This window comes from Ctenopharyngodon idella, chromosome 5 (assembly GCF_019924925.1).
Source record: "Ctenopharyngodon idella isolate HZGC_01 chromosome 5, HZGC01, whole genome shotgun sequence".
Classification (NCBI taxonomy): domain Eukaryota; kingdom Metazoa; phylum Chordata; class Actinopteri; order Cypriniformes; family Xenocyprididae; genus Ctenopharyngodon; species Ctenopharyngodon idella.
Genome location: NC_067224.1, coordinates 31,515,349 through 31,539,013, shown reverse-complemented (window position 1 = coordinate 31,539,013; position 23,665 = coordinate 31,515,349). Strand labels below are relative to the sequence as shown.

The window sequence follows — 23,665 nt, the reverse complement described above, 5'->3', positions numbered from 1 at the left end:
GAGGCACAAAACGCTGACATGCATTGGATGAATTTATTCTTGCAAATTTCCTTCCTTGTTTGGAATCAGTAATAATTACCAGAAGTGTGATTCTGTGCTACTTGATTACTTCATATTCATCAGTTTTCTTGTGCCAGTCTTGATTAGAGAATCTTATGTCACTTGGATGGTCTACTTATAACCAGATTGTGTGGTGATAAGGAAGTTTTAGTTATTTGCTTAAACTAGCTAATAGATGTTCATCTTTTATATTATATAAAAGATAATGGGATATACTGCAATGTATTTTATTCTTATCTGGTTTAATTAAAGGTTTGTCTTATTAACACATCACATATTTAAAATTATTTTAAAATATTATTATTTAAAACTAAATTACTCAATTTGAAGCTGTTTATCATCTTAAAAGGCTAATTGCGCAGCGTTTACCTCAACACGTGGAGGTCAGGGGTTAGCTTTATGGTGGTGATAGTAGCTCATGTAAAAGAGAGTGACTGGAAGCAGGATTAGATAGCAGTTGACAATATTAGTCTGTACCCAGGGTGAATGGGGTTAAAGATTAGTTGTCTGGCTAAAGCTGTCTGTGCAATAGCATAAGGAATGGTTTGAGGGTTGTTTAAACTCCAGTGTCTAGGAAGAAGCAATGAACATTCTTTCTTTTTCCATTAGCAAAATGAAAAGGAATGCCTCATATTTAGACTAAATTCTTTTTATGTAAGTGGCAAACTCTGACATTTTCATTGTCGAAATGGGACATCTAGTTCTTTTAAATAATAAAAGGAACATTTAATTGTAAATATAATCAATAAAAAAGACTAATAAAACTTGATCTTATTTACATTGTTAGATTAAATTGTAAATATCATATTCAACGGTTCCTTCCGGACCTTGATTTTGATTGGCTGAGCCATGTTCATCAGCGATTTTTTCTGCTATCGTTACGCCCAGTGGAACTATCACTGAAATGAGTCATGTATTCGTTCAATCAACCGATTCCTTATAAACACTGATTAATTTATGAAACCAACAACTGCACTGCACTGTCTTTGTGGTTGATTCATTGAATCATTCACTCAAGCAATTCATTCATTCATTCATAACAAAACATCACTACTGTGTGTCGCTTGGAGAGACGCGATGGTTTCTTCTGCTGAGGCTTTGTTTGGAAGTATTTTCGTTGGCGGAGCAAAGTTTGTTTAAAATGTAAGTTACTCATTAATTTCTTGTTTTTTAAACTGTTAAAAGCATTGTCATACTGGCAAAATTACAGTCGCAAAGTCTGAAAAGTGGCAAGTTCACTAAATATGATCTGAGAGGAAACGCCTGCCACATGAAGAAAAGCAGAAGAAAAGCAGTCCAAAATAACTTTCACGATATTAATATAGCTTAGTGGGCCTAGGTGGTCTGTGGTCTAATTTTCAGAGAGAGAAACATTTTCAGTGGTGCGGACACTTTGACTGAGCCATTGTATTGTGGGCCAGGGAAACTTCACTAGAAAAATCTCTCGTAACTTTTCGTTAAAAGGAAAGCATCTAATATAAAAGTCTCTTTTGAGATACTACAGCAGATTGTATAAATGTCACCAAATATAGCATACATCATTTTAGAAAGTGGTGCTTGCCAAGCCAAATGCTTGGCACAACATGTCATTTTATGATGAGATAAAAACTTTTTTCTACCTGATGTTTGCAAAATAGGCTACTTAAAAGTGTCTTTCAAACTCCTGGCTACTTTCCAGTCTGTTCTCCTGCTGTGCAATACCCCAATCTGTATATCGATTGCTTCTCTCCCCTTTTGCCTAGATGCTATTTATACGCCTTTTTCTACCTTCCAATTTTTTGTCTAATTTATTTTTCCCAGAAAGGTCCTGTTTTAGAACTTTGCTATTCATGCTCTGATGGAACTAAATTAATCACAATATGTCACAGAGACCAGACCACTGTTCTTCTAAACAGTATAAGTGTATTTCATACTATAGTATGGAGGTCTGATCTGAAATAGGGGCAGTTATAGAGATAGAGATAGTTATAATACAGTTCTAAGTGTTGTTGTATTGTTTTAGATGCTTTTACAAAAGGTACTGGTGGCACTATTATGGTAATACTGTGTTTTTTATATTTACTATGTACTACTGAATGATTACCATAATCATATCTAATCTAATGTACTATGAAACTACCATGCACAACAAATATGTTGTATTACTATCTGGTATTTTTTGTTAGTTCTAAATGACAAAGTAACAATAACCAATTTGTTGAAAATGTCTTTGGCTAATGTCTTTGGCTCAAATACAAGTTGAATTGTCTACAACCTACTTTTAAAATCTACAAGATAGTTACTCAGCTAAATGGTACAAATGTCTACTATAGTTCAGAACATGTTGTAGCAGGTGATGCTGTTGGCAAAGGTCGCTGGGTGTTTATGGAGCAGCATGAAGCTGACTCAGCATCCTCGTCTTCTGTTTCTGCCTTTTCATTTAGAAGCAAATATCAAACATTTGCCTTTCTCTCTTTCTGACGCTTTAACAGCACTGCACAAACTAAACCTCCCCTGAGGAGTGAATTGGCCTGGACTTAAACTGGGCCAGCAGATTATAGCCATGGCTTCGTCAGAATATGACAGAGTATGAGCCTTTACTCTGCAGCTGCACTATAATCTCAACTGTAATCCTATTTTGAGATTATTCTTATGAATGTACATGAATATCAATTTATATTAAATCCTTAGAGGTTTTAGCCTTTGCCTTTGTTATATATACATAATTTGAAAATGCTATTATATATAGGCTATATATATTAGTCATTGATGAATAAGGTTTTTAAAAGTGCAAAAAAAAAAATAAAAATAATGGAGATATAATTCATTTTGAAGTTTTATTAAGTGTTAAAAATGAGATTATAGTTTTTATAATCAATCAACACTGCTTTTGTCTTTTTTTACAAGATGGACAAAATTTGTCACCAAAAAATTCATTCAGTGTAACCAAAATTTCAGTTTTACCGAATTACGATATTTTTGAACAATGCTAACTGATATCTAGCTAGCTAGCTAGTTAGCTTGCTAGCTAGCAAGCAAAAGGACAATTAAACATTTTATATTTAGTACAAGTTTCTAAAATATTACAACATTTTCCATGTTTTATAGCGGTTGTACCGAATGACCTGATGTTTTCGGGACATGCAAATGAGCAAGTGAAAACATGAATATTTCAAATAGTTAAAAGAGTTAGTTACTTTGCTTCACAACCATGTGGTCCTTTGCAGGTGTCTGAATGATGTCACATCCTGTCACATGATACTGACCGCATGACTTGATCCAAAATGGTCCCTTTATATTGGTTACTCCAAATGACATCAATGAAGTTCATTTTTTCCGGACATTCTTTCTCATAACAAAGCAACGACTTCTACACATAATTTTAATACCATTTTGCACTATGTTAATATATGATGTTATAAAATCATGCCAGAATAAAAAAAAAAAAATACATTTATTACCTTTTAGGATATTTTAATCACAAATGAAATGGCTGTATTGGCCTTTGGACGGTTAAACCGAATTACCTTTTGACACCTTTTGTACTACCTTACATACTTTGGATGTCATATCTTTGTTTTTTATTATTATTAAGGCCTTTGGACAAAAAATGACCCATCATGTCATTGACCCTATATATATATATTTGAATATTTACCCTATAGATGTATATATTTTAGTTTTTATTGAAATTTCCATCCATTTGGAGTGTGTTTGAAATAATTATGATTATTTACATGAAATCAAATAGATGCAAAAATCTATCCCATGATTCATTTTTGAAATATAATGTAATGGTCAAATATAAAGTTTTAGATTTTAGTTAGGGCCTTTTAAAGAAACTAAATATGAAAAAAAAAAAAAAAAGTCTTTGTCAGGGATATATTTGGGAGAACAAGGATATTTTCATGCAGTAGGACCGAGAGCACTGGGGGAGTGGCTTCTGTTGTCAAGGACAACAGCATCAACACATAGCGTGGTGACACCACACGCCCGCACCCTCCTACACTCACACACACACACTCACAGAGAGCCAACAAATGCGTCTGCATGTCTGACTCAGTCTGTAAATTGATTCTTCTTCTAGTGGACCAAACCAGACGAGTACCCAATTGAAGAGTGCCTCTCCAGGGCTCGAGCACTGCCCAGAGCCCGATTCCACGAGGGAACCGCAGACACTGGCCGGAGGACTGGAGGAGGTGGAGGAAAGGGGAGGAGGGACACCGGTTAACAGATTAAAGCTCTCTCTGTTTCTCTCTCTCTTTCATTCCCTCCGAGTGAGGAGAGACAACTCTAGGCACTGCATGCTATAATCACATTGCTTCTGTGTAATTTGCTCCTCTCAATTACTTGTCCTTCCTCCTCTTTTTTTTCCTACACTGCTGCCGTCAGGAGGAAAGGCACGATTCATAGGGAGGACTTGTGCATCTCTTGTGCTTCCCTCTTTCTCTCTCTCCTTCTTTCTTCCTTTCTCTCTCTCTTTCTTTAAATGTAAGTGGAAGGTGGGATTGGGGGGAGTGATTTAGGGAGTGGGGATAAACCGTTGAGGCCAGCTGGAGAGATGGGCAAATCCAACAGCAAACTAAAGCCTGAGGTAGTGGAAGAGCTGTGCAGAAAGACCTACTGTGAGTACTGCTATTTAGTCATTTCTTCCATGTCTAGTGCTATTTTGTGCTGGTTAATTGCATGTTATTTATTCTGCCTTTATTCCTTCTCTTAATTTAAGTGGAAACAGGTTTGTTTTTGTATTTTCTTTAGAACCATCTTTTTAAAAATATTGGAGGATCTGATGAAGTTGCATTTGGCTGAAGTATAAGCTTAATATGACTAAGCTGTATTGTGATACTGCACTATTGATTGTTTGTTTACGTGTGTGTGTGTGTGTGTGTGTCCTACCTGCCTGCTTATGAGCGATTATGTTCATGTCCCTATAAATCGAATGGAATCATCATTTCGTCTCTGGGGTCATTGATTTTCCTCTGTCACTAATCATATAATCATTAAGCTTGTTTTGACTGGCTTGCATCTCTGTTGTGAGAAGATAAGGTGCCTACATGAACAGCTGGCAGCAACTCTCACGTCGAGTCAATAAGGTGTGGGGCTAACTGAAAATTGTGTTGCATCAATCTTTCCCTGAGGTGGAGAAAACATATTAGCATTGTCATTATCACATCAACTGGCTTTGACTTGATTTAGATTACTGAAATGAGATGAGGCTTTGAGACCTCGCTAATGCTGCATATTAATCATAGTACGAAATAGGTGAAACAAATTTTAGAGGGGAAGGTACAACAGTGATGACAATTACGACATAATTATGTCTACATGACTGGATTACCAACAACTGTTTTTGTTTTGTTTTAGTGTAAAGTCACGGTCACACTAGACCTTGTGTTCAATTCATTTGCATTCATACACATATAGAACCAGAGAAGAGCGGAAACGCAAGCACATGCAAAGAGGATTCGTTTAGCTGTGGTCACACTATTGAGTGCATTTTCTTTTCTTTTCTTTTTCAGAATTCGTAGTTAACAGGATATTATGTCGTGCTCTAGGTCTTATGTTTTTAATAAGTCACAAATAAAAACATTTCAAAATTTTAAAATGTTAAATGTTTATGAATGGAAGTCAGTGTAAGCTTGACAGGTTTTTTTTTTGTGTGTGTGTGTGTGTGTCCGCAACTTTAAGCGAGGGACAAAAGTTCAAGTCTGGTAAACTCTGACCTGAGAATTGCCATAGCGCAAAGAGATTTGACCTGTAGAGAATCTAAATGTCACAGATTGACCTTCTGGCTCAATACAAAGAATACAAATTTCATAGAAGCATGCTTTGCATTGTTGCAGGAAATTGTAGTAGATATATTTATATATGTGTATTTTATTTATAATTTATCATTTATTAAAACAGATTCCCTATAGTGTCCTCATATCCTGTTGTCCATATCTGTTCTTAATTTACTTGGCTTAAAGGGTTAGTTCACCCAAAAATGAAAATTCTGTCATTAATTACTTACCCTCATATCGTTCCACACCCGTAAGACCTTCGTTCATCTTCGGAACACAAATTAAGATATTTTTGATAAAATCCGATGGCTCAGTGAGGCCTCCATTACCAGCAAGATAATTAACATTTTCAATGCCCAGAAAGCTACTAAAGACATATTTAAATCAGTTCTTGTGACTACAGTGGTTCAACCTTAATGTTATGAAGCGACGAGAATACTTTTTGTGCGCCAAAAAAGCTAAATAACAACTTTATTCAACAATATTTGATGGGCGATTTCAAAACACTGCTTCATGAAGCTTCGAAGCTTTACGAATCTTTTGTTTTAAATCAGTGGTTCGGAGCACTTATCAAACTGCCAAAGTCACGTGATTTCAGTAAACGAGGCTTCGTTACGTGATAAGTGTTTCGAAATTTCAATGGTTCACCACTGGGGGGCGTGACTTTGGCAGTTTGATACATGCTCCGAACTACTGATTCGAAACAAAAGATTTGTAAAGCTTTGAAGCTTCATGAAGTGGTGCTTTGAAATCGCCCATCACTAGATATTGTTGAAAGTAGTTATATTGTTTTTTGGCGCACAAAAAGTATTCTCGTCGCTTCATAACATTAAGGTTGAACCACTGTAGTCACAAGAACTGATTTAAATAAGTCTTTAGTAGCTTTCTGGGCATTGAAAATGTTAATTGTCTTGCTAGCAATGCAGGCCTCACTGAGCCGTCGGATTTCATTAAAAATATCTTAATTTGTGTTCCGAAGATGAACAAAGGTCTTAAGGGTGTGGAACGATATGAAGGTGAGTAATTAATGACAGAATTTGTATTTTTGGGTGAACTAACCCAATTATGTCATTCCATATTATCTTATGCGGAACATAAAAGATTTATTCATTTATTTATCTATCTTATGTCAATACAATGGAAGTCAGTCGTAAACAACACCGTTTGGTTAACAACAAAATTTCTTCTTTTTGGTTCAGCAGAAGAAAGAAAATCATACAGATTTACAACAACATGAGTAAATTATGACAGAAAGTATCCCTTTAAGGACCTAAGTTGATAAATTACGCATGTTATTAATTGTGACAAACTATTTTTCCTCTGAATACAGTGATACCAGTTATGTCATTATTCAGCAGTTAGTATACTGTAAAACTGTGGTGCTAAAGAAAAGAATGACTCTCTAGGCCTACCATTTAACATTTTCAGTTTCCTAGGACATTGTCAAAGATCCACTTGCTACAAGTAGGTAACTTGGTTAACGTTCTACCATGTTCTCCTTTAAACTTGAATGGAATTTAAGCACATTCCCAGCGGTAGTGAACCATGTTTAATGAGCATCTTCAGAGGTCGGTTTTGTGCACTACGGGGGGTAAAGCAGGGCTGTCAGGAAATAATTTCCTCCTCCTTCACTGCAGGGTTAGATCAATGTGGGAGCAGTTCACAAATCTAACAAGCTTTCAATGAGACCATGTCTGCAATAGAAGCCAAAGCCTCATGTCAGTCACTCTTCAGACAAGTGTTTTAATGCACTAGTCATGTAAGAGACCTGAAGATGTTTTTTTCTCAGCATCATTTCTTTGACGTCGGTTAGTTTTTTTTTACTAAGAGAGAATGTTTGAAAGAACCCTTGTCTAACAGATCCATTTCAACCCTCTTTCATCTTTCTATGCTGTGGGCTAGTGTGGTCACACCAATTACTATCTCTCACCTGTTATTGAATTTTTGAAAAATCTCTATGAATGTTTTACACTAAAGACTTTGATTTTACGGATGTCACCCTAATATCGCATCACATTATTCAAAGTGTGCTGTGGAAGAACTGGGTTGGAGTTACGTGTCTCTTTGTGGTCTCTTTCCAGTTTTTCAGTGTTCATGGGCAGCTCCCCCTCTGTGCCTCAGCCAGCCTTCTATAATGAGCTGCTGAACAGGATGACCTATAATCAAAGTCAATTCAATGTGAATTGATGTTCACATCTTATTTTCCTTTCTTAATGTGAGATGTGCATTTATGAAAACAACAGGATATTTATAGGGTGGGACTTGATTTTGGAATTGATTGGATGGTAAAAGGTGGGTGTTAAATATGAGAATTAGCCAGATCATTTGCTAAAACAATGGCTTAAATGACATTTTGATTAAAGATAACAATGAGAACAGAAGAGAAGAGATTATTGGATAAAGTCGTTATTTTTGTTTTGTGCACAAAAAGTATTCTCGTCGCTTCATAACATTAAGGTTGAACCACTGTAGTCACGTCGACTATTTTAATGTCTTTAGTACCTTTCTGAACCTTGAAAGTGGTGGCTAAATTGCTGTCTGAAGGAGTCATATACCTCTCGGATATCATCAAAAATATCTTAATTTGTGTTCCGAAGATGAACGAAGGTCTTACGGGTGTGGAACGACATGAGGGTGAGTAATTAATGACAGAATTTTCATTTTTGGGTGAACTAACCCTTGAAGGCAGAGATAGAGTTCTTTGCTCTCCGATCATTACAATAAACAAAGAGAATGTACTTACACGTACAAATACCAGTTATTTTACATACAGAGTATTAAGAGTACCAAAAGCATTTAAATATTTGCATTGCAGTAACAGCTTTATGTACAAGCACAAAAACACACAAGCAAGCTGTAATCAACCTTTAGTCTTGTATCCTCTCTCTGTCCTTCTCTTCTCACATTCTTTTTCAGTTTTTCTCCACTCCAGTCCTCTCTCATCTTTTCTCTTTCAGCCTGGTTGCAGCTTGTCTCTTCTTGTTCTCTTTGCCTAGTGTCTACACTCTCTGTTCCACTCACCTCTCAGTCTTTGTGTCATTACCACTGGTTTCACATCAGCTATGTTCATCCTCTCCCAGCTTCTCTCATCCAGAAGTGTAAACTTTCTCTTGATTGATTCACTTATAGTAGTGGACAAACAGCTGCTTGTTTCACTTAATACATCTGCAAGCTCTCTGTAATATAATAATGTTTTACACAGATTGTTTTAGTGTGTCGTTAATTCACACACATTCTTTTCTTCATTCTGCTCTCGTTCATTTTCTATGGTCACCATGACGATGAGCTAGCCTGTATCCATTGTTCCATTTAAAGAGTGCTAGTACGCCTTCCACTGCTCCCATAAGTAGAAATAGGATGATAGATTTTCCCTCCTTGCTAGACTTCAGATTATTTCCACCTGCTCTGCAAATGATCAAGCATTGTTTCCATTGGACTACAGTAAATGACTTCTATGAGCCACTGATTCATTCAGAGTACTCTCCACAGATAGGGTGCACGTTGTCCCATTACGTTTTTATAGCACTGAGGCCTTTTCACACCAAGACATATATTTAGTGTCAAAATTCAGTGCAATAAACATTTTAATTTGCATGTAAAACCTGTTTAAAAAAAAAAAAAAAAAACATTTGCAAGCCATTTGTGTGACATTTTTTCCCCCAGAAAAAGAGTTCTAATCGCTTTTCCATCAAACTGTGAAGAAACCTGAGCAACCAATAGGATTTCAGTTTTTCTACATGCCAGAGCTGCTGCTGTTACATAAAACTATGACTTGGTGGCACTCATGAATGGACTATTTTACTAAGTGACAGTAAATAGAAGAGGAAAAATGCAGACAGTCTATTATCTCTCTCTTTTATTTGGTGTTGTTTAATATAATAGCGAATACAATAATCTGAACTGCTGTTTGAAAACATGTAAATACTGTTCGGCTTCCTTGAAAATCGGGTGTCAGAAATGAAAAGTTGCACAGTGATTTGTGTATTGGAGTAACCAGGGTATTTCTGCTTTTCTATAAGCAAATCACATGCAAAAATAGGACCAAATTGTCATGCCAAACATTTGTGTTGGTGTGAACAGGCCTTTTAGAGGCACATACAGTATCTCACAGAAGTGAGTACACCCCTCACATTTTTGTAAATATTTTATTATATCTTTTCATGTGACAACACTGAAGAAATGACACTTTGCTACAATGTAAAGTAGTGAGTGTACAGCTTGTATAAAAGTGTAAATTTGCTGTCCCCTCAAAATAACTCAACACACAGCTATTAATGTCTAAACCGCTGGCCACAAAAGTGAGTACACCCGTAAGTAAAAATGTCCAAATTGGGCCCAATTAGCCATTTTCTCTCCCCGGTGTCATGTGACTCGTTAGTGTTACAAGGTCTCAGGTGTGAATGGGGAGCAGGTGTGTTATCGCTCTCACTCTCTCATACTGGTCACTGGAAGTTCAACATGGCACCTCATGGCAAAGAACTCTCTAAAGATGGCGTAGGCTATAAGAAGATTGCCAAGACCCTGAAACTGAGCTGCAGCACGGTGGCCAAGACCATACAGCGGTTTAACAGGACAGGTTCCACTCAGAACAGGCCTCGTCATGGTCGACCAAAGAAGTTGAGTGCACATGCTCAGCGTCATATCCAGAGGTTGTTTTTGGGAAATAGACGTATGAGTGCTGCCAGCATTGCTGCAGAGGTTGAAGCGGTGAAGGGTCAGCCTGTCAGTGCTCAGACCATACGCCGCACACTGCATCAAATTGGTCTGCATGGCTGTCGTCCCAGAAGGAAGCCTCTTCTAAAGATAATGCACAAGAAAGCCCACAAACAGTTTGCTGAAGACGAGCAGACTAAGGAACCATGTCCTGTGGTCTGATGAGACCAAGATAAACTTATTTGGTTCAGATGGTGTCAAGCGTGTGTGGTGGCAACCAGGTGAGGAGTACAAAGACAAATGCGTCTTGCCTACAGTCAAGCATGGTGGTGGGAGTGTCATGGTCTGGGGCTGCATGAGTGCTGCCGGCACTGGGGAGCTACAGTTCATTGAGGGAACCTCAGAGCATGATCCACTCCCTTTGGAGACTGGGCCGCAGGGCAGTATTCCAACATGATAACGACCCCAAACCCACCTCCAAGACGACCACTGCCTTGCTAAAGCATGTCTCCAGACCTAAACCCTATTGAGCATCTGTGGGGCATCCTTAAACGGAAGGTGGAGGAGCGCAAGGTCTCTAACATTGACCAGCTCCGTGATGTCGTCATGGTGGAGTGGAAGAGGACTCCAGTGGCAACCTGTGAAGCTCTGGTGAACTCCATGCCCAAGAGGGTTAAGGCAGTGCTGGAAAATAATGGTGGCCACACAAAATATTGACACTTTGGGCCCAATTTGGACATTTTTACTTACGGGTGTACTCACTTTTGTGGCCAGCGGTTTAGACATTAATGGCTGTGTGCTGAGTTATTTTGAGGGGACAGCAAGTTTACACTGTTGTACAAGCTGTACACTCACTACTTTACATTGTAGCAAAGTGTCATTTCTTCAGTGTTGTCACATGAAAAGATATAATAAAATATTTACAAAAATGTGAAGGGTGTACTCACTTATGTGAGATACTGTATATGTTGGATGATTCCTTCATTGCCCATGCTGTGACCTCTGACAGAGACAGACAGGATAGCCCGGCAGTGGTGATGGCTACCGGTCAGTCTCCTTACCAGCCTTCACATTAAATTTATGTCCACAAATAGGCTTAATCAAATATCACAGTGGGTGGCCCATGAGAGGCAATACAGCAGTGGAGGGAGATTTACCAAGAGTCTGCTTCACAGAATGTGGCCCACACAGGCAGCCTGGCTGGGGATGTCCTCTGATTCACGTAATCAGCAATGCACTTTACTTTCATGAGGTGTTTTTTATTAATGGATCAATTCAGTACTGAGTACTTTTTTGGTGCATATTGCTCACGTTAGTCACAATTTGGTACTATTGCATGCAAGCACTGATATCTCTAACTTACAGTGATAGGTTACCCAAAAATAAAAATTTGCTGTTAATTTACTCACCCTCAGGCCATCAAAGATGTACAGTAGGTGATTTTTTTCTTCAGTAGAACAGTAAAGAAGATTTTTAGCTGAAACCGTGGTCCTCTGTGATTCATTTAATGGAAGTCAATGGGTGCCGTCACTTTGAGATTTAAAAAAAAACATATACAGGCAAAATAAAATTAATACCCGAGGCTCCTGACGATACATTGAGGTTTTAAGGAGCGAAACGATCGGACTATGCAAGAAACTGAACATTATTTGCAGCGTTATTATTACCTGTAATGCACAGCCTCGGCAAACGGTCCTGAGCGAATTCACGACAGTCTGCAGCGCGAGCTTCCTGTCGCATAATGATGTATGTGCAGGAGCTCAAACGTTGAGAATCTAATCTAAAAGTCAGTCTTTCCGATGCAAAACTAAACTAAATAGGGAGAAGGCTATGGTAATTGGTAACACACTCACAATCTCTTGAAATAAAATAATAATTTACTAAGAGCAGATGGGAGTAAGACAACAAATGAACAAACAAAATAAATGTCTATGACTGGATTGAATCCAGTGGTTGCTGGGTTACAATGGATTTTTTTTTAAATGTTTTTGAGAGTTTTAGAAGTTTCTTATGCTCATAAAGGCTGCGTTTATTTAACAACAATACAGTAAAAACAGTAATATTGTGAAATATTCTTGCAATTTAAAATGTTTTAAAAATGTAATTTATTCATGTGTTGGCAAAGCTGAATTTTCAGCAGCCATTACTAAAAAACATTTGTTTGAATAGAGACACCAGATTGTTCATTATTCTTTGCCTGTCTCTGTCTTTTGCTCTTGTCTTGCTCTTTTGCTGGTCTTAATTTGCTGCCACGGCCCACGATACAGACAGTGAGGAGAAGTGGCATTGTAGAATGAGTAGAAGTGCCCTTCATCGTGACGGGCAGATTAGATGAGATGTTTTGGGGTTTGTTATGGGCTGGGTTATTATGGTTTGTAAGGTTGCAGAATGTCTTATATTCAGTATCTTATTAATTCCATTTTTGATGGAGAAGGAGGTTTTTCTTCTGTTTTCTCTCTCTCTCTCTCTCTCTCTCTCTCTGTTGTTCTATGTTGTAGCAGATGGAGAAGTATGTATTGGCTGGAGTCATGTTGGGTCATGAGTTTTGATGAGACACACCTGTGTTACCAAGTGCCCTCTGCCCTCTCCCTGTCCAGACATATTTTTGTCATACCCAGTGGTTACATTTATCCTTTAGTAATGTAAATATTTTATTCCTTTATACATTTATTATAATATTCGCCTCCTTATTCATCTAGTGAACTCACTCCTCAAGGCCTAGTTGTGTCATAGACCTCAACAATTCTCTTTCTCATTCATAATCAAAGAAAAGCTGATCCAATCTTAAATATCTTCATACAATTTATTCTTTTCCCCATTTCTTTTTTCCTCCTCTCTACCTTTCGCTCTACATGGATGCACATCACTGACCTTGGTAATGACTACACTCCTGCCCTAGACAAAAAGCTCTCTGTGTGTGTGTATATGTGTGTGTGTGGGGGGGGGTGTAGACAGTTGCACACAGTACTCAAGAGTATTAAGATGTAAACGGTGGATTAACACAAACCGTAAAGACCATCTGAGTCAATGGCATATTGAGATTATATCTGGTCAGTAAATGCAAAAGTGTTGCATCATCCTCTAGTGTATCATCTCTCTGGGGCATCTTGAGACACACTGTTGAAAGATTTAAACATAAGAACTCTGCGCTTATGACGTAAGTTGCTGTAGATACAGCGAGATGCAAAGGCCAAACACATCTGTCTTGTGTGTGTGTGTACAAAACGATACAGACAGAATGCATCAGTGTTTGAATTCACTTGATAAATGTGCTAAACAAATAAATATAATGTATAACTATATTTTACATTTCATTTACTGGTCCGTTTACTGTAGCAGTGGATCTAAAAGTATGTGTCTGCTCATGCGTATGTATGAGGAATAAATCTTTGTGGAAAAAGCTCTCTCTGCGATGGCTCGGGCTGTCAAATGTAGTGACAGTGTAGTGACAGGCCTGATGTTAGCGGTGTTGACATGGCAGTCTGCCTCTAAGCTGTGAGAGACGGCTACAGCAGTTCTCCTGTCAGGTTTCCACGTTTCTCTGTCTCCATTCAGTTTCTCAGCAGCAATATGATGTTGGTTGTCTGCTGGAAATGCAATGCCAATAATTCACTCATTCCATGATCTGCCTGTCTGACTATCTGTCTGTCCATCTTTAAAGAAATGAATACTTTTACTCAGCAATGATGCACTGAATTGATCAAAAGTGACATTTAAGACATTTACATAGTTACAAAAGATTTCAATTTCAAATGCTGTTCTTTTGAACTTTCTATTCATTAAATAATCCTGAAAAAGTATGACCATTTTCATTAAAATATTAAGCAGCACAACTCTTTTCAACAATAATAATGATAAGAAATGTTTCTTAAACACCAAATCAGCATTGCCATCAGCAGAAATAAATATATTAAGATTCTTTTATGTATGCTATTTTAACTAAGCTGAAGAAATTCTTGTATTTGCTCAGCAGCAGCAGTGGTAGCAGATCTCGTCCGCCTATGTAAATTCCATGCCCCATGCCAATAAACGCCGGTTAAATAATTAACTCCCAAGAGTTATCATCAACTGATATATATTTATGTATTGATAAAGCCTTCAAACATAAAAACGTTTTTGAAACATTCAAATTAGGCTATGCCAAAAATTCAAAGTTTGTCTTGACAAATGTTCTTTTTCGCAGGTCTACATTTATTTGTATCTAAAGTCATTTTATTTCTACTTCCTTAAATTCAACTTAAATTCTAATTCTACTTCAGCATTCTATTAACTACCTAATTTCAGAGTCAGAAATTGATTTGGAATTTCATTCTAAATTCAACCCACAGTGGTTACATTGGTCCGCCAGCACCAAACCAGCATTACCCAGCACAAACCAGCCCAGACTAGCATGTAAAGTTTTCAGATACTTTCATCTAGTTTCTGAACAAAATCTAACTGTCACCTGTACTCTGTCTTGTTTTGCAGTCACAGAGAAGGAAGTTCAGCAGTGGTAAGTGTGCTCTTTATGTCCTCTCTCTGTAAGCATTCCCTGCTCTCACCTTTCCTCATCATGAGTTAAACTGAGAGATAAACAGGAAATCAATCAGTCACTTAAAATCTCAACAAAGATATTATTATCCAAATGTTTAAAGAATGTAACTTTCCATCCTCCTCCATTACTACTAATAGTGCACAGTATTGTTTTCTTAGCCATACATGGCTCTGACATGGGCAGAAAATGCTGCAGAGACTATCTGCTTTAGTAGATTAATATGAATTCATGTTGTGGTTTGATTGGACAGACTTTTTATTTATTAATTATTAATTCATTCATTTTCTGTATTAATAATTCATTCATAGATAAGAATCACACCACATGCCTTGCCATTAAAGATCCCTTATCTTATATTTTAAAAGACATATTAACCTTATTCATACCTAATTAACCATATATGAACTGCATTTTAAGTGTATTTTTGAAAAAAAAAAAAAATTAATAGATAGGGGGAAAGAAATGGGACACTTTCTGACAGCAAACAATGGCCGTACCTCTCTTCTTTACTACACTGACTGAATCATCTTGAAAATATCTGCCACCAGGGAAGGGGATGTTGTAAAGTACCACATAATTGTAGGTATTCAGTGCCTATTCAGAGCACAAATTCTCCATAAATTCCTAACTTCACATGCCAACATCTATACTCCTCCTGGCTGCTCTATGCCTCTCATGGCAGATGGGGAATGGTTGACTCTAGGCAGGGTGCCCAGTAGGGAAAGAGAGAAGGATGAAGAGAGAGAGAGTGAAAGAGCAGGAAAAGAAAACTAAAATCATGGAACAAAGAAGTGAGACTAACAATCCAGATAGAGCCAGTCTACAGTACACAGAGTACTGGAAAATAGTTTTCTGCTTTTTGATGACATTTACAAGGGTGGGCCAATCTTCTGTGACTGTTCAAAAAGCCTTGTATTTTTATGTGTTTATACAATAGACAATAGACACCTTCTCTTTACTTCATGTCTAATTCTTATACTCACAGATAATGTACTGCACTGTACTTTATACACTGGCATCTCACTGGAGACAGGTCTGTTAAAGACAGGCGCAACTGTCTTGAAAGCGGAGCCCCTTGGAGCTCAGTCTGGCGCTGATCAGATCACTAAACAGCAAGCCTAGACATGCCTGCCAGTCATGCACACAAACACATGCACACACACAGCTCAAGGTGTGCATCACTTTCTTCTTCAATTTCTCTGATGATATAGAAGTATGTTTGTTGATACCAGAAGTAGACTTGCCTTTGAGCTATCCGTATCGAGTCCTCAGAGGATCGTTAGATGAAGCCTTACAAATGCAATTTCTGAGTATTCCTGGGAAATTTTATCAGACACGATTTTTCTGTTCCATTGTTTAGCAATAGATAGAAAGATAGAAAGTCCTAAGCTTTTTACAGTTTCTTAAGCAAAGTGAGTGAATTGATCAAAACTAGTATAGGAGTTGCTGTGACAGAGTTTTGTGGGTTATAGCTGCAGTGTTGATTTTATGTCTTTCTGATTAAATTAAACTAGATATTTGAATATTCAGGAAAAATGTGACTTATAATGTGCAGTCAGTCATCCTGAAGACATTTATTTTATGATAATGACTGACTAACTGCACATCATCCCACTTATTATGTGGCTAGCAAGTAAATCACTGTGCATTAAATAGTGATTTGAGTTTAGATTATTATTATGTGAAAGGAAAGAAAACGTGAAGGGATCCAAGAGACAAGATACTAGCCTTAAGAGATTGGTTGCAGATGCAATGGTCAGTGGTAAATATACAAAAACATGTCACCAAAGAATGTTGCAGTTGACCACTCAGAATCAAGTACTCAAGACAGCTTCAGTAAACGTAATTGTTAGGTCTGAAATGTTTATGTGACTGTATAACAGTGGTATGATAGCATATAGAGTACCTCTGGGATGACGTGTTTTTGTAGGCAAAACCCGGAAGCGAGTTAGCATTTTAGGACTTCCGGTTCCATCGCCCCGAAGTCAATGGGTTTTTTGAATGGGTTTTTGCTAAATCGCCTGAAATAAGGTCTGTTGTTAACAAAGCCTCTAAATATTTTCACGTTTTGATCTATGACATAAAACACACCAGTTATAACCCGCTTGTGATTTTTTAAAGCTTTATTGTGTCTTAAAAACGGCGGTTGCTAACAACTTGCTAAAAGGGACTTCTTCCTTTGGCAGGGACTTTAGACGTCATCATGACAAACAGGACATTTGGACAGCATATCTCATAAAAAAGTGGATAAGTATTCATACACAGCGCAGATCATAATCAGCGAGCATGTTTTTAAATAAAGTTGTTTTCTAAATAAAGTTTGAGGAAGCTTGGTGGTGGTGACGTTGATCCGCGACCATGGTGTGCTGTAGTCCGTTTATAGCCTACTGTTAGCTTTTTATATCTGACGACTTTATTTAGGCTTCAAAATGTATAAATGTTGTGTTAACTTGTAAAGATTATCTTGATAGACAAAACGTGTAAGTGTCATAAACCTTTGTTAAACACAGAGCTTATTTTTTTTGCGATTTTCCAAAAGTCTATGGGAAAAATGCACTGGCTTTCGATCGAGGGAACCCGTGCGCCGCTAACTTCCGGGTTGGCCTACAAAAACACGTCATCCCTGAGGTACTCTATATTCCCATCTGAAACACAATTTAAATGATTTTCTTGATAACAGCTATTTACTTTTGATCATTTAAAGCACTCAGATTACTTATTAAATTGTGCTGCACATATGTTGTGACAGTATTCTGTCATGAAGCTACTGTAAATTAGCATAATGTAAAAAAAAATCTCTCTTTGAAAGCCCTTCTGAGGAGGTAATGAACAATTAGCTAATGAAGCGTTTTTAACCGCAACATATGCTGGAGATTTTTATAATGATTGTGAGGGCCATTTTGTATAATGACTTAAGTATTCACAGAAAATTGTCTTTTCATTGTTTGTCAGTGTTTTTAAAAAGTGTTTGCACATGCTAGTAACGGTATTAGAATTGAATATTTCAGATCAGTTCACAGATCTTGCAACTAGCAAGTCTGGGCCGCAAATACTTAAGAGAGAGTCCTAGAATGAGGTCTAAAATACAGAATCCAAACTGATGTGCCTGGAAATTAATTTGCAATTGAAGACTGATGTGCCCTGTAATATGCTGGGCAACCATTTCACCCTTTGCCCCAAAGTGCTCGGAAATGATCCGCAATGATAGCCCTCGGATTTTTTAGGGATCAATTAGCATACAGAAAAAAAACAGCACTCGAGTGTTGTTTCTGAAAATTACAGGCTAGAGTGACAGAGGTTCAATTTGTCTCAAAATGCCCTGACCGCATGTTCTGTAACACTGCTAGCAGTGCATTTGGGTGCTATCAGTTTATCTTCACAGGGGTGTATATACAGGGGGAAGATGTCTGTGTTTTGTCTTTGGGTTGTAACTGCATTTGGGACCTCTTGAATTTTTTTTTAATCATTATCACAGTTGAAAATAATTTTTTTTTAATAAATTTAATGTATCCTTGCAGAATGAAACTAGCAATTTCTTAGAAAAAAAAAAGTATTTTTTTTTTTCTTCAATCCTCACTCTTCTTATCCTGTTTCATTTTTTCCTGTCCGTGTGCAGGTATAAGGGTTTTATTAAAGACTGCCCCAGTGGTCAGTTGGACGCAGCTGGCTTTCAGAAGATCTACAAGCAATTCTTCCCCTTCGGCGACCCCACCAAATTTGCCACCTTTGTCTTCAACGTCTTTGACGAGAACAAGGTAACAAGAGGCTGAAAAAAATGAAAAGTCCAATAAAAGAAAGCACGGTTATATTAGCCTACTGGGGCTTTTTAAAGTTGCTGTTTACCAATAAATGTTTTGATATGAAATGTTTTCATTTGTTATCTTCTTTACTGAGTTGGAAAATTATTGCCACTAGAATCTGTCCCTGAAGAACTGTTTGGCTGAACAGCAAAATACAGTGTGTAAACACTCCATTCACTTTTATTTACTCAGCGACAGGGACATTATGTATTTCCATTTTGGTTTTATCAATGCAGCTTTAACAGATTTGCAGAACTATTTTTTTCTTGGTTGAGCAGTTTGCTTTCTGAGTCTGAGCAAAATGATAATGCGTTTGGAAGCTTTATAGAGAATATTACACACAAGACTGTGTAAGTGTGTGTACGTGTACTTCAGGTATTCTTTACGTTGTGAGGACAAAATGGTCCTATAAGGATATACCAGAAATCTTTGACCTTGTGGAGACATTTTTATGGAAACTTGGAATCCCAACGTGTGCGTGTGTGTGTGTGCGTGTGTGTGTGTGTGTGAGAGTGAATGAGTGAGTGAGTCAGACAGCACTGCCGATGCCCCTGAGTATTCTCAGATGTTTCTAGATTCTCAGTTTCCACTGTGTGCTACAATCACATCACACTTAGACACACTTCAGAATCACTATGTCAAAATGACATTTCCAATATATAAAACTTTCTGTACGATGGTACTGAACACAGGTAAGATAACAGCCTTCCTTGCTGTTACCGCATTTAACTGCAGTTTTTTTTGCTGTGTCACTCTGCAGTTGTTTGCCATCTTTAGTGTCTCTTTCATCTCAGGTGTGAGGCTGTAACAAAGCTGCATAAAATCAAACCTTTTTATCAGTCCTTTAGACTTCTTTTTACACTTGTCAGCTCTCCTGCTGTCTTTCTGTTGTGTATCCATAGGATGGACGCATTGAGTTCTCAGAGTTTATACAAGCTCTGTCTGTCACATCTAGAGGGACACTGGATGAAAAACTCAGATGTAAGACCAAAATTTCTTTATAAATCTCATAATGTTGTCAGTACCTCAATGGTTTTTTGTTTCTGCATCAAAGCATTATTCTGCATTATTTTAAGACAGCTCTTACCCACACTGAATCCACTACTAGAATCTGAACTCTGCCACTTTATTTTAATTTATCATCATGACTAATGAAAAGATGATCATGTCAAAATAAACAGTAGAAAAGTGTTACATTAGTTTTCTAATGAGAAGCCACACTGTTATTCTCAGCTCGTTTGAAGATGTTGCAGCGAGAGAGAGAGAAGGAGAGAGAGAGGTTTCTTAATGTGCTTGTTTGTTATTGCTGTCACAGGGGCCTTTAAACTTTACGATCTTGATAATGATGGCTACATAACCCGAGATGAGATGCTGAACATCGTGGACGCCATTTACCAGATGGTGGTGAGTCATTTGCTTCTCACTGAACCATAACTTTCTATTTCTATTGAGTAAATGAAAGTGCTTTCTTGGAAGGCCAACGTGGTGTTTATTGTAAAGCCTAAACTCTAAAAATTGATTATGAGCATCTTATTGATAAAGTGACTGCAGTGACAACCTTCGCAAATACTGGCTTCCAGGAAGTTTAATAGCATTGTGTGCTTTTTGATCAGACAAGATGTTTTCATGCCGTTCTGATCATATACAGTTGCCAAACAGGCATTCACCTGTGCTGTATAACAAATCCCAGTTATTATAGTTACTATTCATTATAATATTATATATTTACAATATGGTTTTTCACTAACTAATAATTAACAGAACTTTTAAGTAATTTTCATAAATTAACATTAGTAAATAATAAAAAAAAAATTTCATTGATAGTTCATGATATCAAATACATAAAATAATGTTGTAGAACCTTACTGTAAAATTCCATTTACATACAGCAGAACTGCATTTTAGATTTGGCCAAGTATTGTGTTTTGCCCTTGAATGCTATTGAATTGACATAATTCACCATATTTTAACTGCTGGAATTGCTTACATTGATTTTTTTTCTCCGTCAATTCAAACTAATACATGCAGTCAGTTTATATTCATTGCAGTGTTCTTTTTGTTCAGTTGGCTGGCAAAATGTTAATACATAAACACATTTACTGTATAGTTCTCTTATTTTCCACATAAAGAGATGAATGGGTAACAGATGATTTGTTTCTGACTAGGGTTGTTTCTTATCCTGCTGTGAAAGGCCAGGTGTATAACGTGTCCCAGGAATTCACATCTTGTTCATGTGTTGCAGGGGAACACAGTGGATTTACCTGAGGAGGAAAACACACCAGAGAAAAGAGTCGACCGCATCTTTGCTATGATGGATAAGGTGAATTCTGTGTATTTATTGTCTTCCACTGCCTTATTTCTCCCATTACTTGTAGAAATAGTTGTCTATTTAAAAATAAACATGGAAAATGTACTGCATTTATAGTGAATTGCACTCTTTGATCATTTTCAGTCATTGTTTAACAATCCAATCCCAAGACTTCCTACGACTAAGTATTCTTAGCTATAGGTTCAATACAATGGCTTATTTTTGCTGTGATTGTCAGGAGAGCTGTCCTTTGTCAGGCACTAGAAACACAGAAGGGGCGCCACATGAAAGACGCAAAATTGTAGCTCTAGAGGCTCTCGGAAAGCTTTGATAAAAGAACCTTTGAAAGAACACGGAGCTCTAGAGAGAGAAAAAGAGATTTGAATTCATTATTTAAAAAATGTCTCTACCTGCTTATGTTCCACCACCAACTGTAAGCACTTAATATCTAGTATGTGTGGTTGAAAACAGTGATGCGACTTATGACTGTCTTCCTTTTGTCAACAGAATGCAGATGGGATGTTGACTCTGCAGGAGTTTCAGGAGGGCTCCAAGGCGGACCCCTCTATTGTACAGGCACTCTCCCTTTATGATGGCCTGGTATAGGCCCATCTCAAAGTGGCGTTCAGTGAGTCCCATTTCACATTTTCCCAAATGCTGATAACAGCAATGTACCAGCCTGCTGACTACAATGAAGTTTATAAATGAACACATCAGTGTTATTTTAATATTATTTATATACTATAGTATTTATTAATGTTTTTAATTCTAGTAATTTTAGTACTTCAGCTTATTTCAGTTAGTTGCCACGCAAAATTTTTAATTTTAGTTAGTTTTATATTTTTATTTTTTGTTTTATTTCAGCCTTTTTTCAAATACAGAGAATGATTTTTAATAGATTTAAATATAACAACTGGCACACATCTTTACAGTTCAGCGTAAACTGAAAAAAAAAAATGCTTGGCAAAAGAAAAATATTTTCTGATGGAACGACATCAAGGCCTTTGAATTTATTCAGTTTAGGCCTTGCCCTTGACAGTTGCATCTGTTTGAAAGCACCAATCAAATAAATGGTATAATATTGCAATCATTATTAATCATTTACCCACTCTGTGTAAAAGTAAAATGAATGAAATGTCTTTCATTTCAATCTAGGTAATCAATACAATACATTTATGTCATTCTGCTGGCACTGTGAGAAGAAAGCTGACCTGTCACCAATCTCTTTGGCCTGCCAACACGAAGGTGCATTGTGGGTGCTGCTCTTGAGAGGGGATCAGCTATCAATCACTCATCTCCACTGTCACTGGAAAACCAAAAGCCGCTCAAGACAACGCAAACCCTTCCAGAACTCATTTGGGAAGAGTGATGTACAGTAAAAGAACCTAATGAGGTCTGATGGGTTCAGTGCCCTTTTTGTAAAGAAAAAGAGACACTCATACGGACAGTGACTTTGAGGGCATCCACATCAGTGTTATTAAATGTAAAACTCAAATATTCTAAAGACCAATGAATGAGCTCCTTATATTGCTGTGGTCTTTGTAATAAGTGATAGGGTGGACCTAGCTGGATTTTGGTCTAGCCTTCACTACTACATGATGAAGGAAGATGAAGTCGCACCGCTCCACGGAGCTTCAGCAAGCACTGGCACTGAACAACATGCATTCAGTCGTATTTATTTATATAACCTGTCTATGTGAATCAGCAAACTTCGACAATAAACAAAATCTGATTATTAGTCCTTATGAAACTCTGACAGCCTTGTAAAATTATGTCAGTCATGATGTATTATATTGAACCTGTATCTATGCTTGACCCACAGGCAGTCTTACTGTATACCTTGTGATGTAGAATGCAACTTTTCTACAGTATTGCACATGACTGTTGTGATGGTGTGGGCGTATGCATATAACACAGGCAAACGTGCTCTTCTCAGACAGCTATTGTGTTGCACCTATAGCTTGTTTGAAAGAATGAGATTCATGATGTACCAATAGCATATATAGCATTCAGCAGCACTGCACATGCCCACGGTGTTCAAAGTTCTGCACAGTGTTGGTATATTTAGATTTCTGGTAATGTTGACAGGGTGTGGTTAAAATCCAAATGAACAACCTTCATGTATTTTTTTTTAAAGCCAACATTTCATGTTTCTAATATGGTCATCTGGAAATGTTACAAGGTCTGTCTGCTCTCACTTATAAAATGCACTGCTGAGTTTGTCGTAATGTCACACAGACACTGCGGTAGATTAAATATTATGGTTATGGAGTAATGTTAATGAAATGTAATGCTAATGGGGTCTCTTTAAATAAAAACATTTTTAAGAAAATATCTTGGAGGGTCTTATTGGGGCAGTAATTTCACCTAAATGTTGCATGTGATAGGTAATAATCACCATCTATATGCTATAAAATAAGTGATTCAATATCTTATTTTTGTGTAGAGAGAGAATCAACGCTGTGTATGATCGAAAATATATTTTTCGTTAGCCACAACAAGATCATGTTTTAAAATTGCAGTCTTATGTATCTTTAACTCATTTTCA

At 37.2% G+C, this 23,665-nt stretch overlaps 1 protein-coding gene across 2 annotated transcripts; it reads left to right on the top strand.

Annotated features, from left to right (window-relative positions):
- Positions 1 to 1,030: 1,030 nt before the first annotated feature.
- Positions 1,031 to 23,451, top strand: ncs1a (neuronal calcium sensor 1a). 2 transcript variants are annotated; one of them, XM_051895181.1, is made up of 9 exons: positions 1,031 to 1,203; positions 4,127 to 4,664; positions 14,943 to 14,967; positions 18,626 to 18,764; positions 19,712 to 19,790; positions 20,125 to 20,213; positions 21,052 to 21,129; positions 21,625 to 21,745; positions 22,273 to 23,451. In XM_051895181.1, the coding sequence occupies exons 2-8, from the start codon at positions 4,601 to 4,603 to the stop codon at positions 21,721 to 21,723; spliced, it is 573 nt and encodes a 190-aa protein (XP_051751141.1). In that variant the 5' UTR covers positions 1,031 to 1,203; positions 4,127 to 4,600; the 3' UTR covers positions 21,724 to 21,745; positions 22,273 to 23,451. The 2 variants fall into 2 exon arrangements, with proteins under 2 accessions (XP_051751141.1, XP_051751140.1); XM_051895180.1 differs by lacking the exon at positions 1,031 to 1,203 and having other exon boundaries at positions 4,036 to 4,664.
- Positions 23,452 to 23,665: the final 214 nt, after the last annotated feature.

What these genes read in the sequence shown, in the direction of transcription:
- ncs1a (XM_051895181.1), top strand. Translation starts at nt 4,601, where the DNA reads ATGGGCAAATCCAACAGCAAACTAAAGCCTGAGGTAGTGGAAGAGCTG. An exon ending in GCTGTGCAGAAAGACCTACT is followed by an intron (nt 4,665 to 14,942) that starts GTGAGTACTGCT and finishes CTTGTTTTGCAG; the next exon opens with TCACAGAGAAGGAAGTTCAG. An exon ending in TCTTTGCTATGATGGATAAG is followed by an intron (nt 21,130 to 21,624) that starts GTGAATTCTGTG and finishes TTTTGTCAACAG; the next exon opens with AATGCAGATGGGATGTTGAC.